This window comes from Mytilus trossulus, chromosome 2, assembly GCF_036588685.1.
Source record: "Mytilus trossulus isolate FHL-02 chromosome 2, PNRI_Mtr1.1.1.hap1, whole genome shotgun sequence".
In the NCBI taxonomy this organism is placed as follows: domain Eukaryota; kingdom Metazoa; phylum Mollusca; class Bivalvia; order Mytilida; family Mytilidae; genus Mytilus; species Mytilus trossulus.
In genome coordinates this window covers 71,717,603-71,744,854 of record NC_086374.1, presented here as the reverse complement: position 1 = coordinate 71,744,854, position 27,252 = coordinate 71,717,603, and the positions used below count along the sequence as shown (strand labels likewise).

Below are 27,252 nucleotides of genomic sequence, written 5' to 3'. Positions count from 1 at the left end.
AACTTCAAGATTTTTTTCAAATAATGATAGGGTCATTGCCCGAATATTGATTGATATTCTTGCAGAATAAAAATTTCAGTCACAAGTTTTGTGCAATAAATTTTCTTCTTGAGACTAACATGAAATTATAAAATTATCACCGCAATAATCCAGGAAACAACATCACTGGTATACAGTAGAAGTAAAAATATGTTAATGTAAAACCACGATGACCTATAGTTGTTAACTTTTATGTCATTTTGGTATCTTGTGTAAAATTGTCTCATTTGCAGTCATTCCACATCTTCCTATTTTAATTATATCAAATTTATAAATAATATTCGTACAATTATATTTTCAGAGATGCCCTCTCTTCAAATGGAGGTTTGTGCAGGTTGTCAGCGTCCAATAGAGGACCGTTATCTTTTAAAAGTTCAGAACAATTACTGGCATGAGACCTGTATGATATGTGCAATTTGTCGTCTGCCATTACAAGGCTCGTGCTTCATGAGAGATAGTGCTTTATACTGCCGAGCAGACTACGAAAAGTAAGTGAACTGTTTTTATCATTATAAAGTTTTAATCATTATTAAATTTTAAAGGTTGAAAATTCGTCTTGCAAATTTGGTCCTAGATGGATTTGGCTACTATTTCAATGTCATATAGCTCTTCGACTGTTTCGAACCTTATGTATCCTTGGGTTTCAAATAATAGTTATCGGCTTTGATAGTTCCTAATGGAGGTACATCCCTAAAAGCGTTTTGACCGTATGAATTTATAAAGTCTTGTTTTCATTAAAAAAAGGTATTCCAAGTACATTGTATAATGTTCACGCATGAATGATTTTTAAACAAATATCATATCCGAATGAGTTTGAAACAAATATTATATCATGTTTCCTAATTATATTCTTAGATGAAGAAAAAAACGAGACAAGAAATTAGCATACTAATATATCTATCTTTTTTTGAAAAAGATTAGTAATAAAATATTACATTTTTAAATCTATCCTCTTTAAAATCTGGTATAATGGCACTAACGAACTGGTCTTGTCATTATTTCCAACCTCTTACATGTATAGCAGATTTCGATATGAAAACCATCCATTGACGTTTTGTTTCAATTTGATTTTCCGCAATTTAAAGTGATATCACTCAATCGTTCAATGATATTCTTTTTTGGCGTTTTAGTAATGCTGTTCATTTTATTGAGATAAAATATTGATACTACCAAGGAAGAAATTATAGAATATTAATGCAATGTAAGCAATAAAACGTTTATACAAGAACTTTGAAATGGTTAATGAACAGATGCATTGATTGTGAGTGAAAATAAAAAATAAAAGATGGTTAGATAAAATGTTAAATTTATAAAAAAAATTATCATTAAATCGAACTTTATAAAAATAAGTTTCAAATATGGTAAAACCTCTTGAAAGTTGTTAAGTATTTATAAGAGCAGATTGATATAAAATATGAAATATTCAGGTTTCGGATTATATGTATTATAACATTCACAATTCAAATTGCACCTGGGACATTGAACCTCTGTTCAAGATATGTTATAGACATTATACATTCACTTATTTTAGCCACAGTCATATTTTGTATAATTATTTTGTAGTTTGTCAAGTTTTGTCAACCTTTTTTTATCGTGATAAAGAAATTGGTGTACTTTTAAAATTTAGATTTTTGTTAGATGTAAATTTAAAGACCATAGCTATACATCTGTTTAGAGACATTGACTGACTAAGATTGTCAAAACGTTTAAATGTATTCAGATGGCATGATGACGTTGCTACTTTTATTTTTTTTAAAAAGACACTTTCACCATCAAGGATGTATCTTTTTCTTTTGATCAATTCAACAATATGCAGACATGTTATTCAACTATTCTATTATCCATAACTTGTTGTAATTTGAATAAACTATAGATTGAAAAATTACATAATCATTTACAAATCTTTAAAGGATGATCCTCACGTCAATTATAACACGATTAAGTTTATCCTTCTGAAATATGAAGATTTTTTAAAAAATTTAATGCAATTGTTTGTCTGTCAGTTCTTTTGTCTAATTTTACGACAAAGGATATAAAAACCCTATGATGCACATATCATAGAGGGTTGTTACACGACAAAGGATATAAAAACCCTATGATGCACATCTCATAGAGGGTTGTTACAGATTGTAATCACACTCTTGACGAAATACTTGAAAATCTGTATGATCCCCGTCCATGGCCATATCTCTTCTAGAGAGATTTTAGTATATCTTGTATTTGAATGGAAACTTTTGTTTTCACATTTTCTCATGTCCTTTAAATATTTAAGACTTTCAGAATGATAGAAAGTGACATGTATAGTGGTGCGTCATCGACCTTGTATATTACACGGGTTTTAACATATCAGCGGTAAGGAGTCATCTGAAAGAATTTTATTCAAAAAACATTTATTCACTAAATCCAACCTTTTTATTTAATCTAGTCTGATCTTAGGGTCGAGATCATTTAAATCGATATTATATTGAAAAGTGACAACGCTCCTAGTTGATACGTTTTGCACATTTTAAAATAAAGATTTAAAGAGTTTAACAAATAAAAAAGAAATCGATTTATCGGATTATAACATTTTTAAATTTTCTTTTCCCAAGCAAATATAGACCTTTTATATGAATTGTTTTTGTCAATGCCAAAAAAGTCTGTATATATTTGTTAAACCGTAGATGTCATTCTATTGAGGCAGGCTAACAATAGATGCACTTTCGTGTGTACATAGAGCAGTACCGAATGACATTTTAGATCAATTCCGAATGCATATAATTCAGGAGACATGGTTTTAAATTTATTATCAATATGTCGCATCAAGATTGTGTAACTGGTTCATGTTAAAAAATTAATGATAAAATCATTTCAAATTCGAGACAAATTTCTTGATACTCACATATATAAATGTTTGTGGTTATTCTTTAAAATAATACAAAAATTTAAGACATAATTCTGTTATATTTTAATTTAACAAGGCTATTATAACTGATTATAAAAATAAATGTAGATTTCTTATTGTCCGTTATACTGTTTATCTGTAAAATATTTAAATTCTAAGGACAAATTTGTACAACGGTGACAATTTTATTACTTTATTGTTTTTATCGAGTGTCAAGTTGAAGTATATTATGTGTAAATATTTAGACCTTCCATGTCGGATGTGTCTCCACCAGACGACAGTTTTCTACAAGTTCTCAAGTAGTAATTACTTCGCACCTGATTTGGTCTTCCTGGGTTAACATATCTAAAATGAACAAGCTTTCATTTAAATAATTATTACTCCTGTTCTAACTCTAGATCCATTTGTTGTGTAAGCAACTTTTTTTTCTTTGATATAAAAATAAGGAAATGTCGCATGAATGCCAATGAGACAACTATCAATTAGAGTCTAAAATGACGTTGATATGAACTACTATATGTGACCGCACTGCCTTCAACAACGAGCAAAACAAATACAATATATTTACCTTAAATAATAGTATAATTCCATACATGTTAGACTGAAAGTTATTATCAAAACTGGTTGAATTCCATACATGTTAGACTGAAAGTTATTATTAAAACTTGCTAAATAATGAATTTACTCGTTGAAATGAAAATGGTTAAACGGTTGATTTTGAAGACGTCTGTCTTATCAATCAAGAATAATTATGAAATTATCCTTCTAAATATTTTATACAGAATTAGATTATATTTAATAATTTGACGAACTATATTTCTTAACTGAAGCAGTATATCAAAGTTTCAAGTCGAAATCTCTTTCTCAAAAATAGGAATGAGGGTCGCCTTTTTAAAAAGTCCATTTATTATTATTTTTTAAAAAGAGGTAGAAGTTTATCAAAGGGAGAATTAGTACTCCGAAATCGAAGGGAAATCGACAAAACCATTTCAAAACATGATAAAAACGACAAAAAAAACATGTAACAGTCTGCTGTTGTTTTTTTCTTTGGTCGGGTTGTTGTCTCTTTGACACATTCCCCATTTCCATTCTCAATTTTACATACACAAACATAAAACAAGTAAAAGCCAAGCACATGAATACCACTTACTGTATATTCATTTTGGTGTTGACATGAATATCAATAATGTGGTCATTTTTTTTATAAATTTCCTGTTTACAAAACATTGAATGTTACGAAAAACTAAGGATTTTCTAATCCCAGGCATAGATTACCGTAGCCGTATTTGGCACAACTTTTTGGAATTTTGGATCCTCAATGCTCTTCAACTTTGTACTTGTTTGGCTTTATAAATATTTTGATATGAGCGTCACTGATGAGTCTTATGTAGACGAAACGCGCGTCTGGCGTACAAAATTATAATCCTGGTAACTTTGATTACTATTATAATCGCGAGGTCTGTATCAGATGCTCCTGATGGGTAAGCATATCCCACTCCCCATGTGGTTTCGTTGTCGGATTGATCTGAGATCTCCTTTCCAGTTTATTAGGGGTACGTGTTGGTCAGTCAGTTATTTATGTTGTGTTTTGTAATTCTGGTGTTCGTGTTTTAATCGTATTCTTCATTTTTGGAATGACGTTGTCAGTTTAAGTTTGATTAATGGGTTTGAATGTCCGTTTGGTATCTTTTAACCTCTCTTTTGTATTATCATAGAGTTTTCCTTTACATGTTATGTATACTATAATATATAACGATTATCGGTTATTGTTTTATCATGGGCCACCTGTCTTTATTGTCATTATGGCTGTTACTTTATGTATTGGTTTTTCATACGGAGCAGATTGTCCCGTTAAATATAATACTTCTTCGTATTATTTTCGCATTTATTAAATGATTTTATGTAGGAATGAATTATCGTTCCCTGTTTTTACAGTTTCTTCATAAAGTATTTTCGACCTTTCAGACAATTCGTAGTTCTATTTATTTAAATAACTTAAGCTTATGTCTGTTGATAACAATGCATTCATGAATCATTACGAATTCATGTAATTGATCATTTTTATAGGTTTTTAAAATTAATATTAATGTGTTAACAAAACATTTTTATGCAAATATTTTTGCATGTAATACATATTATTTGACCTTAAAAGTCCAAACTTAAGTCTGGCATAACAAAGAAATGACCTAATTGAAAAGGGAATTAACTCTTGGGTTACAAAGACTTATAAGAATGTAAGTAACTTTCACCAAACGGCAACCTTCTAAACCGATTATTTGATTAAGAAGTACTTATGACTGCAAAAAGTGTATATATAAAAGATTAAATGACTTAAACTATTTTGGCTTTTAACGGTTACAGGTATTTAAGTATCAAAATGTCGAGTATGTTGAAGTTAATCAAACATAAACTATTTCCCCTTGTTTCCTACTATATATCATGCATTGATTCCCTTTTTCCTCCCTCTCTCCACGTAAATATGTTTTCCTTTTTTTGGAGAGATATGCATCAATAATTTTGTGTCTCATACGTGTAACTAGAAAAGAGGCAAAAATTATTGTGGACTCTACAAGTTGTAGCCTTAAATCTAATATGTATATATATGTTTATAATTTCAAATGATTCAGGGCCCATTAGTCAATTTGGGCCTCGGTAGAGAAATGATAGAGAAAAATAACGACATTGCGTTTAAGTATAGAAAAGAGACAAGTTTATTGTTTATTTGGTTTTGACAAGAGTCCATTTTAATAAATATTAAGATCTTGTTTATGTTTTTTAAAGACAACATTATGAATTTAAATCAAATAATAAATTCAACTGTTGTAGGCTTCTGGACATCTACATTTAATACCTAAACAGGTCCACGGCTATATATAGATTTTTTTTTATTATATAATCCCTTAAATTTTCCATTTTGTTTTCGTTTTCAATATAATAGAATTGAATGCAACTGTCATACAATTGAAAGGTGCAACTAGCTAAAAACACAGGTTTAATGCGCCATTTTCTACTTAAGAAAATGCCTGTACTATGTCAAGAATATAACAGTTGGTATTCATTCGTTTGGTGTGTTAGAGTTTTTGATAATGCCATTTCATTAAGACTTTCCGTTTTTAATTTTTCTCGGAGTTCAATATTTTTGTGATTTAACTTTTTAATATTACCTCAAATGTAGTACGAATGTAAACATGAAGTTCAAAATGCTGTCGTGATCAGCAACTCAGTCTATCCTGAAAATAGACAAAACACAACCTGCACATATGCTTTCGAATAAATCAGCAACTATTACGATTCTAAAATTAGAAAAAAATGAATAAGAATTTCCATGATCAGCACAATTGAATCAAAATCTACCTGCAAATTTCTAGAGGCAATAAATCCAGTATTACAATTGTTTTATCTCACTATAACTTTCATAGACGGAACGGGAGGTAGGGACAAGCAACGACTCCCTGAGCCCAAGAGGTGTGGAAAATATATATTTCAGCACAAACCTTAAAAAGATTGTGAAAATCTTGAGATATTGTATAGGACTATTGTCTCTTTTGAACATTGTCTGTTTCGAACAGTGGTTACTACTATTGCCTTTATTTGACAAGGTGACAAGGAACACTAGTTTACTTTTTCCTGTATTGTTTATTTGTCTCCTGATACCACTATAAGAAAGTTCCACTCCTGTGTAATGTCGAATTCAAGTTGTTATTGATGTACCTCATATGTGACAAAAAGAACCCATTTTCCTTTATATTTGTAATTTCTTTCTTATAAACAACTTGATTTAATAAGAACAGTTCGTTGTTATTAAATAAGTTAACAGGAAAACAAATATGTTGATTTTACATTTAAAACAAACAAAGTGTGGTCGAAACAAGGAATGCGCAGTGAAAGTCCCTTCTTAGGTTCCCTTGTATAAATGTGTTAAATCAACATTGGCAATACAAATGTATGCGTTTTCTTGTCAGGTCCATTTATTTACAAAACTTTCTTAACATTTGTTCTATTTTCGGAGGTTTTTTTTTTTACCGTCAACAAGAAAAAATGTCAACAAACCTGACAGAGAAAATGTATGAAAGTGTTTCTACAAGTGTGTATACATATATTGGGGAGCAGGAAAGAAAGTGTTTGCTTCGCAATCTACAATGACATTTAAATACAATATTTGTATATTCCATGTGCAAACAAAGATATTGTATTTTAGAAACAAATATTTGAATGCATTAAATCGGTTTTGACTATGTCATACACAGGCTCGTAAAGGTGCATTTAAAAATGAAAGTCTACCCCCACGGAGATCTTTAAAAAGTATGATTGTACGTTTAAAGTGGAGTTTGCTAGGTTCAACAGCCGTTAGAATACAAATAATTGAAGTGGAGTCGTATGGTTAGAATGTTGTAACTAAACAAACAGCTGTAATAAAATTGTCGTATCCAGTCGGTTACAGTGTTGTTACAAACCCAAATTCAAACATAAAAAATAAAAATTTAACGATTTGAAGTTTTTAAGTGAAAGGGGTTTTTGAATTCTGTACACAAAATTAGCAAACATATCAATGGTTTAAGATCTGTAAATCAAATGTAGAACAATGAAATATAATTGTAATGCTGAACTGGCTGATGTGACTGTTGTTAGCAAGTGTCTGAAATCGAAAAGAATATGGCCTCTTTTTAAATAAAGGGAGTATTTTTAAAAAGTTTTAGATTCAGGGTTGAGTTTAGGACACTCGTCAGAGTAAGGCTAATATAAGGGTATGGGTTGCATATATATTAACCACAATATTGAAAATGTTACTTCTGTAACTTCTTGTTGGGACTGTCATATAGTAATAATAGTGATCAAAGGTACCAGGCTTATACTTTGTTACGCCAGACGAGTGTTTCGTCTACATAAGACTCATCAGTGACGCTTAGACACAAAAAAGTTAGAAAACCAAACTAGTATAAAGTTGAAAAGCATTAAAGCCCTAAAATTCCCAAAAAGTTGTGTAAAATAAGGCTAAGGTAATTTATGCCTAGGATCAGAAAATCCTTAGTTTTTTGACTATTCACAATCTTGCAATCAGTTAATTTATAAAAAAAAAATAGCCATATATTGATATTCATGTCAACACAGAAGTGCTGACTACTGGGTTGATGATACCATTGGGGACGGAACGTCCACCAGCAGTGGCATAGACTCAGTGGTGTAAATAGTTCTTAAAGGTATCAGGCTTATAATTTATTATGCCAGACGCGCGTTTTGTCTACAAAAGACTCAGCAGTGATGCTTAGATAAAACAAATCGAAAGCCAAACAAGTATAAAGTTGAAGAGCATATTAGCTAGCTATAGACTAATCGTATATTAAGTGCAAATAGTACAAGCAAAAAAAATAGTACTATGCACATGTACTTGTATTCTAAATTTAGTAAATCGGTCATTACCGCCATTAACCTAGAATGACAAATACCAAAAGAAGAAGATAATCGTATGCAATTATATCTCGTTTTGTAATTTGTAAAATATGTAGTATTTTTAGCTTTATACTACTTTCAATTGTTTTTGAAATATTTTTGTTCGATAAAATGGCAACAAAAACAAAGACTCCATAATAAAAGTGATGTGGTATGCAATTCTTGTTCTTTATGTAAAGAGAAAAGGTCAATCATTAATTACTGGGTCATTGTAATGGCGGCGATGTTATCGTCTGCTAAAAGTAAAAGTGTCATGACAAGACGAGTTAGCCTCGACCATAATTGACCTAATTAGTATTCCTATGAAAAGAAACAAAACAACGATACAAGAGATTACACCACCTCTGAGAAAATTGATTTTTTGTTTTTAAAAGTCAACTTTTGTAGTTTAATTCTACAGTACAAAAGATAATATTCAAATTTTATAATTACAAGTGAACAAAAAAATATACGTCAGGTACAATTTTAGTGGTCATTTTATACTTTAAATTTAGGCATTTAGTCATCACGGAATAACAAAAAAGTAAATATCACGAGAGCGTTTAAATTTCTAAACAAGGAAAACAACAAAGGAATTGTGTTATTCAACTTAAGAGTTACCCTCCCCAGTGGCCGCAAGCAAATTTTTACAGAGAAAATAAAATGCAACAATTATTAATTAATTCAGCAATTGTAAAATTGATATGAAATCAACAAATTAAACTCCTAATAAAATCTAGATTTTCTGTCGTGTTGAAATAAATTAATAATTCATTTCATTTAATCAAGTCTTAAAAATGACATTTGATCAGTGATAATTATCAAGCTCTTTAAAATGTCGAATGTTATTTATTTATAGCACTTCTATTGTTATTATTATTATTTATTAAAAATTCTGGTTATTACTACCGTATTTTTTTCTAGTTTTTTTCTTATTATAATTTGTAATAAAAATGATGATTTTACGTTTTGTATTACTTATTAGTATTTATTCATCATTTATAAGTATGAAAATATGACTGTACAAAAAAAAAAATTAAAACGTTGTTTGGCAATTTTATTTATGCAAAATGTAAAACAAATCGTGAAGAGAAAACAACACTTCTCCATTTGGGATTTACAATATATCTTTTAAATATTGGGAGACATTTTTTTTCAATAGAATTGCTGGGAGAAATTCAGAGAAGACCATCTTTGTAATATATAACCTTAAACAAATTTACCCACTCGAAATCATCTGACTTATAGTCTTTTCTTATTTTAAAACATGACAATTGACAGGTTTTAACTGGAATTATACAGTTGAATGTGTACGTGTAAATTTGGTAGATCAAAATGCAAGAGTGACTTAACGCAAATAAGACTGTTTGCTGACCGCAAATGTCATTTTTGATTTTAATACGCAAATACCCTATCAGAAAATACGATCGTCTATCGTTGATATAGAAATTAACCGTTTCAAAATATCTCGATTAAACCCGACTTCGATTTTGATAATATTGTTATATAGTTATTGTATTGATGGGAGCACAATATAATGATATCTTAACATATAATAACCAAGGCTGTTCACACGGTTTAATTCGAACACTATTGATTGTTGATAATATTAATAAAATTATGTATATTTTAAAATATCCTTACTTATCAAGATTTTGCAGAAAAATACAATGCATGTCACAAATAATTTTTTGATTGATAAGGAGATGCATATTATAATTCATAAATATGAAGGCGAAAGTTAGCAGCGTGAGAAATCAGCTTAAATTGGGCCGTTAGTTTTCTCTATTATAGGTTTTACATAACCACGTCCGTTCAGAATAGGGACGTTTAACAAAGATGCATCTTGTACAGAGAGTTATATGCTCTCTGCTTTTTAAAAACTGTTTTTTAACAATTTTGTGTGGGATCCGTAGTTTGACAGTCGCTATGCAAAATGTATATTCCTATTCCACAGACCACGATTTTCAATGCAATCCAATGTCCCTGTCCTACAAAAGGCTACATCCCAATCGACCCTAACCATGCAAAACCAACAGAATCGACCTCTATCATGCAGAACCGTTCCAATTGATCCCTACCATGCAGAAACTACTGAATGTATTTATTGTTAATGCGATCCCGTCATAAGCATACATGCACTACTTGTTATTAGACGTTAAACTAATAACAATCAATTAATCATTGTTGAAGGCAGTACGTTGACCTGTAGATGTTTACATGCATGGTGTGTTCTCTTTTGGTGGATAGTTCATATTGGCATTACAATAACATCTCTGAATTATCATAGATGCATAATAATCAAGAGGAATAAAATTGTAATGTGCAAACTTTGACACTTCATTAAGTTAAGTTTTTCTTTAAATGAAACTGAGACTAAATGATTGGCTTGAATATCGCATAGCAAACTTATAAAGCTCATTTTGTGTGCATGCTTCTCCCGATGAAAATGAGTGAAAGGGAACATTTTGGGAAATGCAAAATCATTCGTTTGGGGGAAAATGAGACAACACCACGAAAAGACATACAAATACACAAAACACTTCACGAAAAAACACAGATTAAGAAACACTTACCTCACCAAAAACTAAGGGGTGAACCTTGGTTAGTAGTCCCGGACTACGAAGGCATCGATCGTTTTGTTCATACCTAATAATGTTTTCACTATTTCGTTTAAAAGTGTTGTTTTTTTATAAACTTTTGCTTTAATCTTCAAGCTAAAACTCTTGACAACACACAATTGGAATCGTTGACGCCGGTAAACCAGTTTATCTCAATTGTTTTCTTATGTGCAAAATTATGATTGCTTCAAAATATATATTAATTTGTTATCAAATTTAACTCGTACAGTTTGTGGTCCGACGTGTATAAAACCTATTTGATTATCATACCAAAATATATGACCCTCATTTAAGTTTTGATTAAGGACTGAACATTCTATAATTACTGATATAAGATCAATTAAATTATATTTACATTTGACCTGCACGAATAAGTTTCAATTACTAAGTACCACACACGAAATACATCAAAATATATGTATGTGCAGTTGACATCAGTACTGATGACTCTGCTGTATAGTACATGTACCTTTTTAGTCATACGATATTTCCGTTATAGCCGTCTGACATTGCGACTTGCACAGCATGCGTTTAAGGAAATCTTATTAACCACGCCGACTTTGGATTGAATAAATAAGAGAGGTTGATTGTACTTTACTTTCGTAACTTTGCATACATTGTCAGGTTATTGCCTCGAAAATATTGAATCAATATAAAAACTTTTTATTCAAAAACAACTGTCTGGGCACTAACCTGTAGGTTATAGAAAATTTCAAAACTGGCCCTTATTGTCTCGAAAAATATTGATTCAGTATATAAAATACTTGTTATCCAAAAACAACGGTAGGAAATAGAAAATTTCAAAACTGGACCCATTGACATAGAAAAAAAATAAGCAATTTAACAGTTAATGTATCGAAAAGGAGATGGTGTATGATAGCCAATGAAACAACCATTCACCAATGACCAAGGGTCAAAGATTATAACAACCACATGTCATCGTATGGCCTTCAACAATGAGCCTTTACATATACATATGTACAGAACTTATGGTTGCCATGCATGAGTTACTGACTTATATTACAAACTTTAATAACCTTCTCCAGTATTTATGTGTATGTGGCAAACCAATATGTATCAAGCTTTTATATAACTTGTTTATAATTGTGACACTTATTTAACGTTATCACAGATATCAATCTCTACTTCTTCCTGTTTTTTCGGGAAAAGTGTCGTTAATATATTTTCAAGAAGTGGCGTTTTTTATTGAATAATCGATCACGCAACACTTTATTAAACGAAACAGAACCGGGTTTAGTTTGGGAGCGGCAGGTGTAAGGGTTGTTCCTTCTAGAACTACATATATATACTTTTTACATGCTCTATTCTTAACATTGCCTTCTCTGGTGACACCCTTTTAAATATAGATCCGCATCTGCTCATAACCAAATTGTAATGTTTGCCTGCATTGTTCATAAATGTATATGGGGCCCTTTATACATATAACTTATTTTTCGGTATGAGCCAATGCTTCATGTTGAAGACCGGCGTATTTTGACCTATAATGTTTTTTTCTTTAAAAATTGTGACTTGGTCGAATGTTTTCTCATAAGTACCATTATCACATCATCTTATACCTATGTTTACGTTTAGACTTATTGTATGTATACTTTTTTCAGATTATTCCGCGGGAAATGTTCTGGTTGTGGCTACTGCATTTCAGCTCAAGAACTGGTAATGAAGGCTAATGGAAATGTATATCACATGAACTGCTTCCGGTGTGTGGAATGTGGCCATATATTACAGAAAGGGGACCAATATGTGCTCAAAGATGGACAGCTGTTTTGTCGATTTGATTTTGACAAGGAATTTAGTGTTCTTTCATATAGTCCAAAAGGTAACCGAAATATATTTTATTCATTTTTCTCTTAGTTTAAGTTATATACATGTAGCCTGCGGAAAAAAATATGTATCTGATGTGAAAAGATAAGTTTGAGCACATTGAAGGTACCAATTTTACCTCACCAAATTTCATTTCGACAATAGGTATTTTTCAAAAAATCTACGCTAAATTGCGAACAAGATGAATTGCAACTGCGTTTCTCCTCAAATTGTGTCATTAATGTTAACACGCAGGCACCCTTAGCGTTTTTATATACATAAACATATATATACGTTATTGAATCTGATAGGTATGACTTTGAATGACAAATTGGTACTACCATAGATTGATAAATTTGACAAATCCATGATGACTATATTTACAAATTTGACATTTATTGTTTGTTTCTCATGTTTCTTGCAAATTTATTTTAAAAATAAGTATTATTCTTTTTTCCAAGGCCTTATGTCTAACTTTTTCAATTAAATTCCTATTAGTTGAGTGTACATAGTATGTTAACGTCACGGCAGTATAACTTGTCATAAAATAAAGTTTGAATTCATGCCGTGCTACAATTGTCAACTAAGAACAAAGAAAATGTTCTACGAACACTGGTCACATCAATTAAGATTTAAATTTTTGAAGTGTGACCTTCGAGTAATTAACATTTCGAAAGTACAACAAGCATTCATTTGCATTGCTAATTGTGAAAAGTTGGCGCTGTTTAGCCGTTAGCTTCAAAGATCTGTGTCACTAAACTGTCATTCTATAAACAGAACGTGTCATTCTGTTTGTTTTTCTATAATTTACTGCAGAAATCTCTGTAATTGAATCATCAATCCATTTAGAGCTTTTTTGTATGCAAAAATAAAAAGACTATTTATTTGTGACGTTAAGTACGTCAGTTCTGCATGATGTTTATTACAAGTTTTTACGATGACCTCGTTCGTTTTTTTGCATTCAGGCTTTTCCCTTAACAAGACCACAAAACCAAAAGTTTACCGAATTAGATACATACGTTTTCTTCAGCACGTCTTTAATGTTTACAACTGTCCGAGATGTGGTGCTCATTTACTATTTAGTATTAATTATTTGTTCCCGTCATTTTCATTTGGCAGGCGATTCAAAACATAATCAGTATGCAGCGTTTCTTACTCATGTAAAAGCGTTTGGGTAATTTATAAAAAAAAAAAAAAAAAAAAAACTGGTTCCCTATCCTTCTTATATTTGAAGTATCAATAGCATGCCTGAACTATTTGCCACTGGACGTTATACAAACTACTATCAATATTTTGAGGTTCACAGGGGATGTGTTTTGTTGGGTTGGTCATTTGAAGGTTTTAGTCTTTAAAAACATATTGAACCTGTTTACAAATTGCACAAAACAAGGTAACCCGGAAATAATTTTGTTTCCTTTCGTCGGGTTTTCGTCTCCTTTTTTATATGCAAGACGGAGCTAGCGCTGTTTGAACTTAGCGTGTCATTGTGTTTTTATAGTTTATTTCTTATACAAAGAACTCCGTTCTGATCCCCTGGTAACTCTGGTCTAGCAAATGATAAAAAAAAGTATTCTGAATCCGTGATTTCCCCCATACTTGTATCTTATAGTTTTCAATTTTGAAAAAAATAATCTGAACGATGGCGTTCAAAACCTATATAAATAAAAGTGTACTGAGTGAGAAAAAACCCTCTTAAAAGTTAAATGGGTGCTCCCTTTGAACTGTGGATTGAGAACTAATTCTAAAATGCTCAAAAGCAAAAATAAATTAGAAAGTTCCTTCCAAATAATTTAAATATTTCCTATGTATTCCAAATATACATCAATACCACGAACATTGCCGTAATGTTTACAAACCTTATAAACTAGATCATCTACCTTAGTTACAGATATCATGTTGCTTACATGTTTCTCAAAGTCAATTGTGTCTTAGATCGACAACATTGATGTTAAGTCTTTGTAAACGACATTTTTTTTATGTTTATCTAATGTCTTGATAATTATCTTGTCACGAACAACATATCGTCTTTAAGATTTCCAGAGTTGGTTCCATTCCAAAAAAGTCGAAGCAAGGAGATATACTTCAAATCAACGGTCATGTGTATCAAATGTGTACATAATTGTATGTGTAAATTCCCGCGTAAATCTTACTGGTAACTGTTGTCAACGTTTATTTATTTTTAAGCGGTTTGTGTGTAAACGACGAAATATATGGGACAAGTTCTAAAAGATGAGTCTCGGCTACATATCACCGGAGACTAAAATTTATCATTCGAATTGAATACCGTTCGGAATAGGACTGAAATATTTCCCACTGTACGTTAAGCAAATACCAACCAATCGGAAGAATTGGAAAACAACATCATAAAACTGCAACCGTCCTGAACATGCATGAAATACTTGCCACTAGACGTTAAGCAACCAACAACATCAACTATAAAACTGTAAACCTATTCTTTATTTTTTTTCTGTCTGTATCAATTTTTGATCTATTTGCATCAATCAAAGTTTCATTTCACAAGTGTTCATGTACCAAAAGCGAAAAACAAATAAGAGACAATTTGTGACATCACTTATCATACTTCCGATACACAATGCAGGTAAATCTAGTTATCAGGTGTCAATCGTTAAATTGAAGGTAATCTATTTCGACATTACAGACAAAATAAGTTGGTGAACTTGGAAATTTAAAGTATTTGAACTGTAAAATACAACTTAGTGGATAATGTACTGAAAACAATGTCTCAAATATAGTTTTTGTAAAATTCAAACAATGTGATTTTAAATGGCTTCGTCGTTTGATATTTACTCAAAGTTCATTGTTTTAAGGCTTTTAAAACATTATAAAAAAAATCATATCTGGCAACCACTTAATCAAAATGCATTCATATTGATTTGGACAGCTGAAAAAACGCATATGACATGAAAAATCACTTTAAGCGACAAATGACAAAATTTGATGCATTATTGCAATAAATTTTTCAAAATTTTACTAAAAAATGAACAACTTAAAAATAAACTGAAATAAATTTCAACCACAAAAATCTTGATTTCGATGAATGTCGTATTGGAAAATGTCATAACCGTCACTAAATATATACAAATATATTCATCTTCGTTTTTCTTGTACTTTCTGGTTGACAAAGGCTCACAATACTGTACTTATGCTAGCTAATTAGCATAAAGAACGGGGAATTTAGAATATCATTAATATGTACAATACTAACGACAAACCAATTCTGTAATCCAATCAAAAAACGATCTACCAGATGTTAGGACACCCACACGTACACTTATATCAAAGTCTTATAAGCATATGCATTGAAGACCAGGAAATAAATTTGAATCTCATTTGCATAATTTTGCATAAAGAAAGTGTTCGTCTTGTAAGAAACTGTCAATCATTTACAGTGTGTACTGTCAGTAACAGATATTATGTTGTTTTATACCTGACTTTCCATGAACTTTTTTTTTATTTTTAAGATGACAAATTACAATTTAATTTTTTAAATTTTGTTTTTTATCTTCAAGCTAGATTTGATGCTTTATTTTTTTCAGCTTTAAAACATGCACGACTCTTTCACTGATCTTGTTTTTTTTTATGCAATTTACATCTTTTCAGACTGAATAAATTATCTTAATATTCAATTTTACATCAAAATGACAAATTGAGAATAATAAAGACTTTTTAATTATTGGGATTATTTTTTTCAGTGGAAGACGATAGTGACAGTTATGAAGATTTTGATGGCGATTTAGATAGGGCAGCAAAACGTCCACGTACAATACTCAATACACAACAAAGACGAAAGTTTAAGGCAGCATTTGAACTCAATCCAAAACCCTGTCGGAAAGTAAATATTCAGTATTTTTACATAATTTTCCATTAGATGTATATATTTTTTTAGATTTCTATTATTGGAGTCTCTTGTAAGCATCTTTAAAACCAGACAAATATAATTTTCTAGGATAAGTTTATTACAAATAAAGAAAAAGTTTGCGGAGTAATACATCAAACATGCACAAAAACCTGCGACATCTCAAGTAGGAAAAATGTTTCTTCGTGGAATATTTGCATGATTAGATACTTTCACTAATCAAATGTTTCCTCATAATCAATTCAGACTTATGAAACAGCTATTAGCTAGAACTTACATTCGAACACTAAAAGAATATGCGTTAAGTAATTGCGGAGAGACCTAAAGCAATACTTAAAAAGAAGAAGAAACTGAAGGGTTTCTTCTTCTTCTTTTGTTACCGAAAACTATCAACGTACTGATGTTTACTTTCCGGTTTCAATTTCACACACCAATATTCGACGAAGTTTCACGACCAAGAGAAACAAGGACGAACAACAGTTCTTAAAAAAATACAGAGAAACTGACAAAATAATGAGTAAAACGTATCCTAACAAAAACCTGAAGCTAACTCGTGTGCGCATGAGCGAATGTTCTCTCAAGATGCATAACAGAACTTTCACATATAATATATGTCTAAATATAATTCATTTGTACAGATAGTTATCAACGGTACCAGGATTATAATTTAGTATGCAAGACGTGCGTTTCGTCTACATAAAACTCATCAGTGACGCTCAAAGAAAAATATTTATAAAGCCAAACAAGTACAAAGTTGAAGAGCATTGAGAATCCATTTAATTCCAAAAAATTGTGCCAAATACAGTTATGAGATTTTTGTACTATGTGCTGTGTCTTTTGGCTTTTTACATGTACTATAAATTTGCAAATATAGAACGACTCATTAAGTAATATTGAAAAATATTAAAAGTTATTTTCAAATATTTCAATTTTCTATATTTCTTTACAGGTACGAGAACAGTTAGCCTCGGAAACAGGATTAACCGTGCGTGTTGTGCAAGTGTGGTTTCAAAATCAACGAGCAAAGGTATGTTCAAACAAAAATCAGTTACTATATGGACAATACTTACAGCGGGTCTGGAGTAGGTTTACAGAATAGAAAAAATCGTCCAAATGTTCAAAATACTCCAAAATAAACTATAAAATAGAAGAAAAATAGGGTAAACAAAAAAGATGCATAAATATAAAGAATGGAGAATAATTGGCAAAAAATGTAATAATCAGAGAATAATGACTTAAAAAAATAACAAATACTGAAGTGATGGACACCATGACACCCTACCCTAATCTAGACCCTCAGTACAAACAAGGAAGTGAATGGATAATGTGTTCAATAACATCCGCCGAACAGGACTATTTCCCCCGGGGTAACAATCTGGTCATATTTTATTCATATATTGAAACATCATACCTATCCTCAATAATCAAAACTGGTGTATGTTTTTTTACAATATTGCTTCATTGAAAATATATATATATATCAGCATCTGTCGAAAATGATATCGATAAAAAGGATATGTTGGGTTTATGTTAACGAGACAGCATCCCAACAAAACAATATCAAAACACGAAGTTTTATATAATAGATAGATGCCTATACAATGTGTTAAACTATAAATAGTCCAAATGAATGTTACAACGGTATTGGTGTATTTACATAATGGATTATTACTAACTGGGTTTTTGACAGATTGAACATTGACTATGGTCAATGAATTTAAGGACATTCCATCTATGCTAAAGTAATCAAGTCTTCGAACATCGATTTGTTTAGAACATTTTCAATTCACAATTCAAAAGCTATCTGTTACAAATTTGCTACTGCTTTGCTTCTTCGTGTGGAACCATCTACGCGATAGCAGTGCAGCAAAAAAAATGTAAAATGTCTAATTCCAGTGCCTCATTAGAATTTTAGAACAAAAATTAAATCATCTATTCAAATACCGTTCTCAATTTTGACAATGTGACACTAAGACAGATGTTTTCCATTTTTTGCGATAGAAAACGTGTTATGAAATACATCATGTTTATCACCTCCAATGATTTGTGGTCACTTGTTTTAGTAGACTGTTGAGAAATTTCATTCTCGTACTTGAGGTACACAAAAACAGTCTTTAATTTTCAATATCATTAATGGTACAGTACCATTTTTTTTTCTGCAACAAATGTGCATTTCGACAATACAAAGTGATATCACGCTCGAGGCTAATATACTTGAAAATCTAAATCTTATTAAAACAATGAAGGGCTTATAAACCAAAACGGAAAAACTCACAGTATATCCAAACCGGACAAGGAACTAGAGCTTTGTATTCAAGGAAAGTTTTTTTATATTTCAGGTAAAGAAAATGTCTCGAAGAGGTTCGGACGATTCAATTGGAAAAGAAAGAAAACGACGAGGGCGACATCTAGATGACGATAAGGATCCATCGTTGTATCAAGACATGGACGAGCAATCTCTTCGTATGGCATCTGATAACGAGGGTTAGTTTCGTTGCAGACGACAGAGACTATCAAAAGCTTTTTTCAAGTTTAAATGGAAACAAACTCAAATATAACTTTGATAAAACCATGCCTTTTAGTATACTTTGAGTAAAACACAAAAAACACTTATTCGAAATTATTTTCAACTTATAATTGTATAACAATTTATTGCTCAACAATTCCACATTTGAGGAAATCGCATTTGTGTTGCTCTTATATAGCATCAGACAAATACAATGTGAAATACACTTATACAGTATCAAACAAACACCTTAAATTATCTCATACTGCAATGATTGGCATTTCTCAAGTCAATATATTATACACTACACTATCTGTTCTCTTGAGAAGTTTCGTCCTCTAGTTTTGAGCTGCTTTAAACCTTGATTGAAGACAGAGGTACACGAACACCTCAGTGTATTACTACTGGTAAACACGTGGTGATTAATGACTTTATTATGCAAAAATTAATAATCAGTGTAGCATATTTCATACCCTTTGGTTTTTTTCTATTTCTATGTAAATAAACTTTGGGATTAATGTTCTATACGATACAATCACATATACTTTGGCATTAACTAGTATAATGAGATGCTAAAATTATAATATAACCTTGAATATAATATCCTACGGATATGATTAGCTTTTCAACACGTATCAGACCCGGAAATATCCAGTTTTTTTTATTTAGCATCTCTTGAAGGCATCCGGTGGTTGAAAAACGAACTAAAAAAGTAGGATTCATTTTGATAAAGTAAAAAATGTATATCAATGAAAAACGCAGACAAGTTTTTCTTGCACTGAACCGATTTGACATTTAAGGGGGCTACAGAAGTGCTATGCATATTCTAAATGGGAGTTCTTGGGGTGGAGTGTACCAACAGCATAGGTTTTTTTCTGTGTATAACCTTAAACAAAGCACATCCTATTTCGATTTCTATTGACGGGTTTATATTCGCGTTATTTTTCTGCTCTGCCTCACGAAAGTCGTGAATATATTAAATCGCTCGCGAGAATTATTTGGTTTTCAGGACACCTATTTTGTAAATACTTTGATTATCAAAACCGCATGTAACATAAAATAAATTTCGCCGAAATTTAAATGGCATTTTCTTCCAACATTTAATACACAGTGAGTGTTTTAAGGTAAAGATAGACTTACTTAATACTAAAAGTTCAAAAATGTAAAACGCAGATTTCGTAAAAATGACTTCGCAAGTTTCTTTCTATATTTAAGGTTCTTTTACGGCATTAAAAATAATAAAATCATGGTGCTATCAAAATAAACAATTACCGTAAAACTGTAGATTCACGCAAAATGCATTAGCGTTTTTATCTCAAAATGCAAATCATACCATTGCATATCAAATGTATTAGATAAATACATTTGTGGGTTGTTATCTTCAGAGATCTGTTTGAGAGTGTTTCTTTCCAATTTACCTTCCCTTTTTAAGTATACGAGCAAGATTCCCGTTTTTTACCCATAAAAATTCACTATTGACGAGTATACTTGGTTATGCTCAATTTCAACACTTAATCGTGGAATTAAAAGTACATAAATATTTTTTCACTCATCTGAAATCTTCTTTAACACATCAAAGGATACTTTCATAATAGGACACGGTTGGATGAATAGGAGACAAGTGCATGCATAAATTGTCTACAGTACATAGGTATTTTATTGATCACATGATTAAGAAAGATAGGAATTTGAGTTAAATACTAAGGCTCCTAAAAATATCAATTTGTTTCGTGTCCTCCTGACTAAAAAAAATTGATATGGTTGGTATAAAAAAAAAAAAAAAATACATAGCCTTAACAGGAAAATGTTCTGCTTTAAACGGTACTTAACCCAACATTATGTGGACTTGATGGTTCTTATCGATATGTCCATAAAATATGAAAGGGTATCTATAAAATATAAGGTAGATAGATGGACAGACTAGAAACAGAACAAAAAAATGGTTGGCCTATAACCTATTTAGTGCAATAAGTAAAAAATCAAAAATGTACAGAGATATTTTAACTTCAAAAGAGCATGATGCATATGCAATAACAAATCTTTTAAAGAGTTCCCACTCTTTAAGTACGTTATTTTCTGTCTACAGCGCTATTAAAAACCCATTTGCTTCAATCAGAAAAAAAATATTTTAAATGTAACTGATGCAAAAACACTGAGAAATAACAGATCTTATCTGCAATTGCTACAACAATCTGTTTTAAATAGACCAAGTATTTTTTTTTAAATGTTTTCGTGTGTTAAATGGACCAAAGTGAGAAAAGGTATGAAAAGGGATCACTGTATAACGTTGCATTTAGTTACATATAGATCATATTGAGCGGGGAAGCCTCGATTTGAAAGTAAAACTTTACCGGACAATTAAAATACTTACAAACAAATGTAAATATCATTGTCGGATCCAGGGTGGGGGGTCCGGAGGTAACCCCCCTTTTTTGACGATCAATGCATTTGAATTGGAGCATAATGTTGGACCCCCCTTTACTCTGGGTTGGTACCCCCTTTTAAAATGGCTGGATCCACCCCTGAATATTCTGCCAGAAGCAATGATTAAATCGTGACCAAAATCGGCTGTTAAAAATCTGAAAAAAATAAAATTAAAATACGGTTAAGGACATGCATAAATTTTTAGAAATTAGAAATTGACCAGCTTCAATTAGCGAGACTAAATATTTTTTGATTGGTATTTGACTTTTTATATTTCATGTGATCAATTGATAAACATGCTTATTTTTCTTTTACAGGTTCTTTATATTCCAATGTGGATCTGTCCAACAACATGTTTATGGATGTGCAAACGTCAGAGGATTCAGCCGAGTCACCCGAACAGAATATTTCAGAATCTCTCGGACCTGATTTGAATAAATCGAGGTGCCCGACCAATCACATTAACAAACTTTATTCCATGCAGAACTCGTATTTTTGTGCAGAGTGAAGTCAACGTTTAAACTCATTCCGCCCTATCATTAGACATTTTATATAAATTATTTAAGCATTTTCTTGTAAATAATGTTCAATGTGATATAATTGAAAAAAAACAATACAAAGTTTTGTCCTGCATACATATACATGTATGTGGAGAGAGAAAAAAACAATTTGTGCATAGTGACCCGGAAAAGTGGTGTCTTAATGACAGCTTTCACGAATACAAAATGCATTCATTTATTTAGTAAGTCATTTAAGTGCTGTACAACAGAATAAAATTAGTATAATTATTTTATAATGAACAAGGTATGTTTTACCGGATCATGAAGGGTCAACTAGTCCTCTTACGCCTTGTAGATTATGAAAAGAGAATACTGTTAAAAAAAAACATTTATACAAGTATTTTCAAACAACTATTTGTTAAAAAGTTGTTGACAGTGTTATCATCAGGATTGCTCAATATTATCTCATATTCATAACTAAAAATCATTGTTAATTTATTTATATTCATTAAACATCGCATTTTTATTCTATGGCAAACGGTGGTGTCAGATTCGTAGAAAAAAAACTTTTCTAGTTTCTTAGCAACATTGTAGATAAGTTTGTTGTTATTTTTTTAATGTATTTCTTTTCATACGCATTTGGCATATTCTATAAATCTCAGATATCGTGTTTAAGTCAATTGATACTGCCTTATAGTTTAATATTTTGTTTTTCATTTTTAAATTGACGAATATTAAAATTATAATTAAAATTCCACACAATAAAAAGAGAGAAAACGGAATTTACTGGAACTTTGGATATCTTCAAACAAACAAATTTCACAATACTAGTAGCGTCTGATCTTGAAAGTTTCCGTAAGTCCGTTCACATTTATAACTTTTTTACAAGACACATGATATCTTATATTTATACAATATATGTCTATTGTTATAGTTCATTTGGTGCATTATATTATTTGTTATCTTTTCACTTATACATATTACAGCAACATTGATCTTAGATTTGTCTTCTTCCAATGTTATTGTTGGTAAAATCATATGATTATCGAATGGCAAATAGCTTTTACTTAAATTATGTCCCAATTCCTATTCCGTTGCTTAGGTTTTCGAGAATGCAGCTATTTTGATATATAAGAAGTGTTTATATTTGTTTGTTAAAAGAAAGTTTTCAGAAAGTTTTTATTTGTCCGACTTTAAAAAAAAAACCCAGGATGTAACGTCAAGATTTTGGTAAACTTCGGCTCTTTTCGGCAACATTTTTTAATATCTGATTCTTACATGAAATGAAATGTTTAACACGCTTTGATGCATTTATTTATTTTAATTTTTATTTCATATTTTTGAAATAAGATTCGTATCTACTAGAACTGCCAATAACCAATGTTCAATTTCATTATGTTGCATCTTAACCTTGTCTAAAAAATATTTCTTATATGTTCAGTTTACTTCACAATTATTGTAACTTCTTCTAACGAATCATAAATTAATAGTCAAATGTCAAACTTTGAATTTAGATTTAACATTGTAAATACAAAAGCTTAGTTCCATGTTATTTCTTACATACTTTGAAGTATTTCTTAGGTCCCTTATACATTCGGAAATTACTTTCAGTGATTTTTTATTAAATTTAAAGTGTAACCTAAACATACATGTACCATTTTTGCTTAAAATCGCTTTCTTCATTTAGACGATACAACAGGTGAATATCTTAACATGGAAAAAGGCATTTATTTATTTTTTACCGCAATTTCATTGAATTTTGCATTATTTCGTTGTCGTTAACTATATATATGTGCACTGTTTTATTTGTAAATTTATTATTTATTTATTTTACTTCCAAATAAAATATGGAGGCTATTATGAAATTATTTATTTATTTTAAATTACCATAAATTATTATAAGTGAAAGGAACCTTTCTGTTCAACTCCGGGCGAAACAGTGGGCGACGTGGTTTCCTAAGTTTGTTCCACTGTTTCTAATTCTACCAGTCATCTGAGTTGTATGATCTTGTATTCTCACAGGCCTGAGATGTTGGATAGTAGTCAACGAGTCCTCAACCCCCTGTAACGATGTAGTGTACATTATACTTAGCAAATAGCTTAGACAGAAACAGAAGTCGTTCATATTATCGTTTAGAAATTGATGTAACATATAGACGCAATTCACCCTAAAAACCAGTTAACCAATTGCAATGACCGAAATCATGTGGTTAGATAGAATATAAGAAGATGTGGTATGATTGGTAATGAGACAACTCTCCACCCATGTCACAATTTGTAAATGAACTATTATAGGTCAAAGTACGGTTTTCAACTCGGAGCCTTGGTTCACACCGATAAGCAAGCTAGTAAGGGCCACAAAAGGACTAGTTTAAAACCTTTCAAAAGAGAAACCCAACGGTCTAAATATATGGGAAGATGTGGTATGAGTGTCTATGAGACAACTTTTCATCCAAGTCAAAATTTATAAAAGTAAACCGTTACAGGTCAAGGTACGGTCTTCAACACGGAGCCCTGGCTCACACCACATCAACACACGACGAATAATGAACATCAGTTTCCTGACTTAGGACAGATACAAGCAAATGTAGCTAGTTCAAACGTTTAAATCGTACCAACCAACCTTCAAACGAAACCGTACTGTTACATCACCACATATAAAGACACAATTGAACTGATCTATTTGAGATGCAAATAATTCTTGGCTAGTCAGACAAAATAAGCGAAAACTCTATACAGCTGCTGAACAAGGAATAAGATAAATCAGCTAGATTTAAATGTAACTGGAGAAAAGTTAATATTGGACGTTTGGTATATACAAACTAAAAAAATATCAAGCTCTCATAATAATTGGTCATCTGTAAACTTTAAACTAGCCATTACGCGTCCTAAAGACCATCACTTCAGCGTCCTCATTGCATTTCCCGAGTCCTACATACTGATATATAGTAGGAGTTATGATTTAATGTAACCACGACGTAGCAATATCAAAAATTAGCTTTAATAGTAATATTTGTCGCTGGAAAAACATGTGACAGTCTCACGACACAGATACACGGGTTAATTCACGACACAGATACAAGGGTTAACTCACGACACAGATACACGGGTTAACTCACGACACAAATACACGGATTAATTCACGACACAGATACACGGGTTAACTCACGACACAGATACACGGGTTAACTCACGACACAAATACACGGGTTAATTCACGACACAGATACACGGGTTAACTCACGACACAGATACACGGGTTAATTCACGACACAGATACAAGGGAAAAAACTTAACTCACGACACAGATACACGGGTTAACTCACGACACAAATACACGGGTTAATTCACGACACAGATACACGGGTTAACTCACGACACAGATACACGGGTTAACTCACGACATAAATACACGGGTTAATTCACGACACAGATACACGGGTTAACTCACGACACAGATACACGGGTCAACTCACGACACAAATACACGGGTTAACTCGCACTGAAAGGATATAAACAATTGCAAACGCATTGCCGGATCCAGGGGGGGGGGGGAGTCCGGGTGTTGGAACTCCCTTTTTGGGGGCCGATCAATGCATTTGAATGGGGACATATAGTTGGACCCCCCCTTTTTTGTCCTTTTTAAAATGGCTGGATCCACGCCTGAAACGCCAATTTGCATATCTTAAAATTGTTGGTCTTGATTTTAAGACGGAAATTTGCCTATGTGTTTGTATCGGGTATGTGCCTCAGATTTGTCATATTCATCCGAAAAACACACAAGCGACACACTATTCCACAGTATACGAAGGAAGTGAATTAAACATTATAATTAGACCACAATTCAACCGCAAGTTTTTGTTAGATTAACACTTTTCACATAATAAAAATGAGCAATTATTGTAATAGTTAACCCATGTAGAGGAGAAATACAAAACAATCCGGCTTCTTTTTTTCGATAAGCACTTTCCACATGATGAAAATAAGCAAATTGCCAATTATTGTAATATAGTTAAAGCATGTAAGAGAAACATTTGACAATTCGGTTCTTTTTTTTTCGATAAGCACTCTCCGCATTATGAAAATAAGCAATAAGTGGCCTTGTCATATTCCAATTCAATTGTTTGAAATCTTTAGTACTAAGTATCCATGTGATTTATTTGGGATGTCAAGGTATACAGTTCAATAAAATTAAAAATCGGTGACGAGGTTGCATAATAAAAATGACAAATCATTTTAATACCACCACCAAGGACTAAGTACAATTATCAAAAAAGAAATTCAAATAAATGTTATTATTACAATTATATTTAAAGTATGCAATTTCAAACAAACAAACGATACATACTCAATTTACATGAATTCAGTCGAACAATAGAAAATATATAATGCTGAATCTACTGTCTAATCTCGTCACCTATGCCTCAGGAAGAGTGAAACATTAGGTGAAAATTACAATATTAACATGATACTGTAACTTAAACTTCAAAATGCTACATTTCAAACTTGTCAAAAAAATTAAAAAGACAATAAAAGATAGTTTAACAATGTCTGACACTTTAGCGGAATTTGTAAACGAAACGAATCTGAAAGTCGTCTTAAACGTGACGACAGATTCTTCAAGCTTGTATTACATGTCTTATATGACTAAGCATGTCATTACGACCACCAATGCTTAATACTATTTAGGGGGTATGTTTGTGTCAGGCGAATGGAATTTTTGAAACTCTACAGACGTCATGAAATCATTTAAGATTTCTTTTAAAATAAAATGTAAAATTTTGTTTCCCACAGTTAAGTAGAAGCAGATATCTTTATACTACCTGCCAAAACAGGTGCTTTGTGTAAATATAAACAATAACTAGACTGGCTTACCTATTGTTTCAGCAAATAATAGTCGGTATTTAAAGTAAAAAATCGATGTGTTTTGATGGTCATCCATGCAACACAATCTCTCTCTAAATGTATGTTACAACTCATCCAAAAAAGAGTTTCAGTGACCCTGAAAATCGATGTGTTACGATATATCTCTGCGCCTTTCAGAAGGTGATGATCCGAGCAGATCTATATCGGCAAGACAATAGTTATCTTTTATGTATATCTGGACATGTATATCATCTACAATACACAAAGTAGCTCCTATAAACAAAAGA

The 27,252-nt window shown here is 31.4% G+C and overlaps 1 protein-coding gene and 1 long non-coding RNA gene across 5 annotated transcripts in view; one reads left to right on the top strand and one right to left on the bottom strand.

Moving 5' to 3' along the window:
* The window catches only part of LOC134707923 (LIM homeobox transcription factor 1-beta-like), a 37,465-nt gene extending 14,114 nt beyond the window's left edge, over positions 1 to 23,351 (top strand). For all 4 annotated transcript variants that reach the window (XM_063568093.1, XM_063568090.1, XM_063568091.1 and 1 more), the window contains exons 2-7: positions 341 to 527; positions 12,591 to 12,808; positions 16,506 to 16,645; positions 17,619 to 17,696; positions 19,009 to 19,153; positions 21,917 to 23,351. In XM_063568093.1, coding sequence (XP_063424163.1) covers positions 343 to 527; positions 12,591 to 12,808; positions 16,506 to 16,645; positions 17,619 to 17,696; positions 19,009 to 19,153; positions 21,917 to 22,107 — 957 coding nt within the window. In that variant the 5' untranslated portion in view covers positions 341 to 342 and the 3' untranslated portion in view covers positions 22,108 to 23,351. The remainder of the gene's footprint in view (positions 1 to 340; positions 528 to 12,590; positions 12,809 to 16,505; positions 16,646 to 17,618; positions 17,697 to 19,008; positions 19,154 to 21,916) is intronic.
* Positions 3,136 to 27,117, bottom strand: LOC134707924 (uncharacterized). Its single transcript, XR_010105786.1, has 3 exons — positions 26,975 to 27,117; positions 6,088 to 6,153; positions 3,136 to 3,268 (listed from the first exon to the last, which is right to left on the bottom strand). It is a non-coding gene; the product is annotated as an uncharacterized LOC134707924 (long non-coding RNA).
* Positions 27,118 to 27,252: the final 135 nt, after the last annotated feature.